Here is a 6,222-nt window from a genome sequence, read left to right as displayed (position 1 = left end):
TCAAATCTAGGCTTGCTAGTATACCACGTAACACGGCCACGTTCATCACTTTTGCACCCCCAAACATCACCCAAAGGATGGACAGGTTGGGCAGAATAGGCTGAAAGCCCCTCAGCCTTGGCTCCTCAGAAGGACCTGAGGCTACACAGGTGTGGGCAAGCCTGACTTAGTTGCTAACGCAATAGGCAGTCCTCTCAGAAGTTACACAGCAGCAAGCACAGGGTCCTTTGCAGAAAATCTATACCCCATCCCCGCTAAGCTCTGCAAACTCCCAGTACCAACAAAGAGAGCCACAGATTTTAGTTGTAAGGATGAGGGGAACCAACCTCTGTCCACCACTGTCCCCTTTACCTCCCCAGAACCTGCAAGGTATGTAAGGAGGAAACCCATAGGCAAAATCAAACCACACACCAAGTAAAACCAGCTCCACCACCAATGTTTCTTGAAAAAATGGGGTTTATTGATTTTTAAACTGCAAATAGTCGTTACAAAAAGTTTTTTCTTTTAAATAAATTCACACAAAGAAAGAGAAATAGAAAGCAACGGTAGTGACCAGCAAGAGGAATAATAATTACATTCATCTTAATGTGTGTGTGCCAGTTCTGTTTACATTAACATTGGAAAACTCCAAACCTGGAATCCAGAACCTCAGATCTGCGCGTGGAATGTCTTTTGAGATGGGCACGTGGAAGTCAAAGGGTTTTCTCACTTTTTTGTTTTTCCCTTTTAGAAGCTATACATAAAAAGTTGTTTTCCTTCTGTACTGTCACAGAACTTTTACATACATTCTCAGTCCTAGTTGTAAAAGGCCTAAAGAGAAAGAAACTCAATTTGCAGTCCAACACAAAAGGGGGAATTTCTAAAATAAATAATCCAACAGTTTTTTGCATTTTTTAAATTAATTTTTCATTTTTTTAAAATAAAATAACCAAAAAAAGTGTAAAGTTACAAAAATGTCATTGAAGAATAATATATTAAAACTGTGGAAAAAAAGGAAAGACACGTCACAAAATTTTAAGATTAATATGAAGATCATAATTTAACATAAAAGAATATATTCTATGGATTTGTCATCCCGATAAATATGAACAAAATTAACAAAAAAAAGCATAGTTTGGCAATAAATACGTTTTGATAAGTTAAATAAGCTTTTTTATATTGATGTGCAGTGACAAGCAAAATTTTTGCTCTCCAATTTCTGAAAGTTATATGAAGTTTAAAACCAAGGGAAAAAAGCATGGCGTGAGTGCTCTACGGACAGACTTACGGTATTCTAGAGCAAAACCATTAAAGCTACTTCTACAGGAAATCGTTTTACACAGATATTGTATGTGGAATGAATACCATTAACTGCTCACCCCTTACATTTTTTTTTTTTTAGCTTTTCTCTCATTTTTTTTTTGTTATTTTTTTAAAGATGTCACATATGAACTGGGGAACTTTAGCACCAAAATCAAGTCTCTCATAGTCCATCTAAGCTTCCCCTTCCTCCCCACTTAAAAAAAAAAAAGAAAAGAAAAACTCAAATCACAAAGTCCCACTTAAGTCAAAATCTTCGTCCACTTTTTCAGCCTTCGTTCCTGCAGACTCCACAAACCTGGGCAAGATTAGTCATCAGGGGTTCAGGTTGGGAAGAAAAAAGGTTTTGCATCAAAGATAGGTTTCCCCAAAAATCCAAGTCTGGCAACTGTGGAGGGGGTGATATTGGGGAGAGGGCAGGAGGAAGTGTGTGGGAGACTGAAACAGGGAAGGTGCACTTGTGTCGCCAGTGGAGGGAGCTGCTGGTTCCAGGCCTTCCCTCCCCTTCCCCATGGGCAGAGGCTCCGGGAGGCCAACGGGTGCCCTCTGGCGCTGAAGAGGTAATGTAGTCACAGTGACAAAGTTAGATTACAAGGCACTAAGTTGCTTCTGTAAACTGTTACTGCTTTTTCTTTTGTGATTTGGCACTTAAGGCTTAAGCCAGAAAAAAGGCATCTTACTGACAAATATGGGACTGGTCTGTTATGCACGGTAAGTGGGCTACAAAATCCAGGGAGGGGTTTCAAGCCAGAAGCTACTGACAAGTTGACTTGTCCTTATGTTAGGTGGGATAAGGGGGAAGGGAAGGAAGGACATTCCAAGGTTCTGGGAGAGAGGGGTTGAGCTTAACCTTAATGTACGAGCTGTAAGGATGGGTGGGCAGGTGAGGGTCTGGGATCTGGCTGCGGGGTTGGGGGTTGGAGTAGGCAGGGGGTCCCTCCCTACTCTGGTTTAGTCATCTGAGATGGAAAGTCTGCTGAAAATGGGCAGGCGTCTTGAGTTGTCCAAGGTGGGGGAGTCTGAGCCACTGTGGCTGCTGCTGGAGCTGCTCAGGTAGCCCTCCTGGTCCGAGAGAGAATCCTGAGGGCTAGGGGGAGAGTCAAACATGTGAGGGGACTCTGACATGGGCCGGAAGAGGAAGGTGGTGGGGGAGCCACCCCCAGGCAGCCCCATGCTAGGGGCAAAGAGGCTTGCCAACTCCTGGCTGGAGAAGGCAAAGGGGTTATTGGTGCCATCAGGCAGGGTAGGTGAACCCAGGAGGTCATCGGCGCTCAGAATGGGGGGTGGGGTGATGGACGTGGGGCTGTCCAGCAGCCCCGTGGCAGCGGTGGTGGCAGCGGCACTGGGAAACCCAGCAAAGCTAAAGCTATGCTGGAGGCGGGGACGGTCAGTGGAGAGGTCCCGGGCCCCGGCCAGGGCACGGCGCTCCTCGGCGTTGTGGATGAAGTGGCAGCGGGGCCCATAGGGGCAAAAGCCGATGGTGTGGAAGGTGCGGCACAGCTCCGTCTTGTACTTGGGGTGGCGGGTCAGGCTGCGGAGCTCATGGATGCCGTGTGCGAACTGGCACTTGTCCCCGTACTTACAGGCACCGTTTTCCTCGAAGGGCCGGCACAGCTCCGTCTTATAGCGGCTGGAGTTGACTTGGCCACTCCCGGGCTGCTTCTGGGTGGGCAGCAGCCGCTCACCCCCTTCTGAGAAAGAGCGGTCTCGGAAGCGGCTGTCCCGAGAGCTCAGAGCTGGAGCTGGCTCACCCTTGAGGCTGCTGAGGAGTTGATTCTGGTGGAATTTGGAGCTGGGCAGGGTGACCGAGTGCCTCCGAGGGAAGCCACCCCCAGCAGGGGTGCCTACTGCCTTCCTGTCCAGCAGGCAGCCCCCTGTACTAGGAGTACTGTAGTTGAGCATCTTGTTACCCTGCAGGGAAGAGAGAGAAGAGAAAGGACAGTTAATAATGGTGGACATCCACCAGTACTCGCCTGTGGTACGGGATTGTACCCTCTACAATCTCTCCTGCAAGATCTATCTCTACCCCTGCCTAAGCAGGTCCCCCAAACTGTCTTGTACCCATAGACCAGCCACCTAGGTTTATTTTGACCCCATGCATAAGAAACCACAAAATTTTGGCCTGTTTGACAGATTATTTTTTGTATGCACTCTGCTCTATGCTGACTCCTGAAATGCACCCCCCATATCCTCTGTCCCAAAGCTACCACTTTTATCTATAAAATCCTACTTCTTCACAACCCAAATAGATTCTTCAACTCAAAATATGTCACACAATGCAGACTTTTCTGGATTCCCCTCCCCGAATGAAATGACAGACCTCTGAGAGAAGACTAAAGATTATGAGCTAGGTTAGGTCCCTTTCTAATCAGTCCTTGCTTAATTAATATGCCCCTCCCCCACAACCCAGCCTAAGACTCTCAACTTCCTCCCTTAGAAGTGTTCCCTTCCTTTGGCAACAGGTTCCCTGACTGCCTTTGCTCTTTCTTGAGGGGTAAGGAGGGAAGACATGGGGGCCTAGTCTGTGGTTGGAGGAGAGAGGAACAGAATTCCTAATGATAAAACTCAGTCCCCATGTTCCTGGAGAGGGTACCTTCCACAGTGATCCCTCCCACCATTTCCTACCTAACCTCACCCCACCTCCCTTCACTGAGAAGATGCCTTTGCAATTAGTCTCTGGCTGCAAGAGCAGACTGGGATAACAGTGCCAGTGTTTAATCTTTAACGCAAAGCTGTAGATGGGAAGGAATAGGAAAGAACCAAATCTACCCCCCCCACACACACACACACCTCCCAGTCAGTGGCAGACTGGGCCGCAAGGACAGGGGACAGGGTCAGCACAGGTAGGTTTCTGTTCCAATGGGATCCCATCACCTGCTGAAAGTACACCCAAGATCTGGAAAGGGTACAAGGCCGGGGACCTGGGAGTTGGCTCCTAGCCCAAGTGCATGTCATAGATTCTAAAATTGGTCCCTTAGAATGGGTTGGGGGATCAGGAATCAGTAACTGCAACCACCCCACCGAGAGGATTACAGGAACCCAATGGAGAGCCGGTTCCCAACAATGAGGTTCATTTAAAAAGTCCTGTGGGGGGAGGGGACGAAAGAAAGAAAAATAGATCAAAGACCAGGAGCAGAGAAGGATGAAGTGCCACAGAGCTCTGGCAGCTGTGCTGCGAGTGGAGTTCGGTAAAGCACAAGGAAGGACGCTGAAAATTCAAACTTTTTTGATGTTTCTCTTCAGCTCCTAAGCGTCCCAGCACCCCAACCCTGCAGCCCTGGGGCGCTGGCAGCTGCGCAGACAGGAGCAGCAAGCTGAGAAAAGACAGCAACATGACCCGACGTGTTTAAGGCAAAACACTTCGGCAATTAAAAGCAGCCTAGCAGCTTCACCCTTCCAAATTGGGGGGAGGGCATTGAAAAAAATTTAACAACATCCATAGGCTTTTGCTATGTACACTTGAACTGCATTGCTAGGACACTTCAGGTTTAATAATTGATTTTTCCAAAACCCGCGGGCAAACTACATGTTTTAAGAAGGCCTCAATAGTCGCAGGGACCCTTGAGTTCTGGCCAGCAATTTGTCGCCTTTCACCCAGGTCAACAAGCCGAAGTGCTTTGAAACACAGGTAAGCACGTCAACCCGAATTCCCATCTTCACCCCAAAGTTTGCTGCATGGTCGGCTATCGGAGGAGAAAGTCCAGCCAAGCTAGGGCAGACACCAACCCCACTGCAAACTCGTTCTACAACATCTTTTTTTGAATCACAACTGAGCGTTTTTCTTCCCTGCAGACACCCAGCTCCTCCAAAGCAGGAGGGAGGAATCTCACAGCAAAATATTGTCACGAAACTCTCTTCCCCGAGGGATCCTGGACTCCTAAACTCCACAGGCCTGCAATGTTGCTGAACAGACTTGAACCCCTCCCAGCAGCACCAAGACTCAGCGCGCACACTGGGAAACCAAGCGGACCAGTGAACCCCGGCTCAAGCAGCATGTTCTGTACTAAAGAATCACCCAAAACTTGCCCCAACTTGCTCCGCTGCGGCCCCCGGGTAGCCCCGCACGCAAACTTCGCCCCCAAAACTCTTATCTCCAGATTCACATGTAATCCCCCTCCAATAACTGTTAAAACTCAAAGGGTGGGAAGGACGAGGCCAAATTCCTTCAAACTGGGGAGAATGTGCAGGCGGAGAAAAGAACTATCTCCCTTTACCCGGTTTTTTCCAACACCCAAACTTTCGGGGGCTTTTTTAAGGTAAAAGAAAAAGACTTATGAAAAGGTAAACGCTCCGCCCCTCTTTACCTTGCATAAAACTTCGCTCAAGTCGAAGATGGTGGCAGACACGAGGGTGGTGGTCATCCTGGGCGCTCACACGGGGCAGGGGCGAGTATCTGGTGTGTAGCGAAGGTCCCGGTGCGGGGAAGGCGCGGCCTCCGGCTCTCGGGTCTGGAGTCCCACACGCCAGTTCCCGGTGCCCCTGGCCTTTCTGACTCTCCCGGGCTGCGGCGCGCAAAGCCCAATTTATAAAGTTTCAGATTTGGTGGGCCGGGGAAGGAGGAGCTTTAAACTTATTTAAATGAGGTAGAGGAGGGAAAAAAGTTGATTGACAGCGAGGCTGAATCAGCCATGCGGTCAACTGGGGGGGTGGGGGAGAGAAACTTTCAAAAGGAAGAAGGGGGAGGGGAGACGAGGAAAGAAGGCGGAAAAAAAAAAAAACCCTCCGAGGAGCGCACAACTTTTTTTCTTAAAGAGAAAAAGTTTCGAAGCCGCCGGCTTCGCTCCCTGGCGCTTCAGGCCCCCCTCTGGTGTGGGGGGGCGCAAGGGGGGGTGGAGAACGCGCCCCCCCCTTTGCCAACCCCGGTGCGCAGCTCTGTGACATCACTCATTCCACCCCCTTCGGGGTTCTAGTTGGTTTTTTTTT

General features: G+C 49.0%; 1 protein-coding gene across 1 annotated transcript; it reads right to left on the bottom strand.

Annotated features, from left to right (window-relative positions):
• Positions 1 to 438: 438 nt before the first annotated feature.
• Positions 439 to 5,954, bottom strand: ZFP36L1 (ZFP36 ring finger protein like 1). The gene is made up of 2 exons (XM_053602193.1): positions 5,604 to 5,954; positions 439 to 3,210 (listed from the first exon to the last, which is right to left on the bottom strand). Exons 1-2 carry the CDS (start codon positions 5,658 to 5,660, stop codon positions 2,251 to 2,253), a joined length of 1,017 nt encoding a protein of 338 aa, XP_053458168.1. The 5' UTR covers positions 5,661 to 5,954; the 3' UTR covers positions 439 to 2,250.
• Positions 5,955 to 6,222: the final 268 nt, after the last annotated feature.

The sequence above is a fragment of the Nycticebus coucang genome, chromosome 9 (genome assembly GCF_027406575.1).
Source record: "Nycticebus coucang isolate mNycCou1 chromosome 9, mNycCou1.pri, whole genome shotgun sequence".
Lineage (NCBI taxonomy): Eukaryota > Metazoa > Chordata > Mammalia > Primates > Lorisidae > Nycticebus > Nycticebus coucang.
This window is presented reverse-complemented; position numbering and strand designations above follow the sequence as displayed.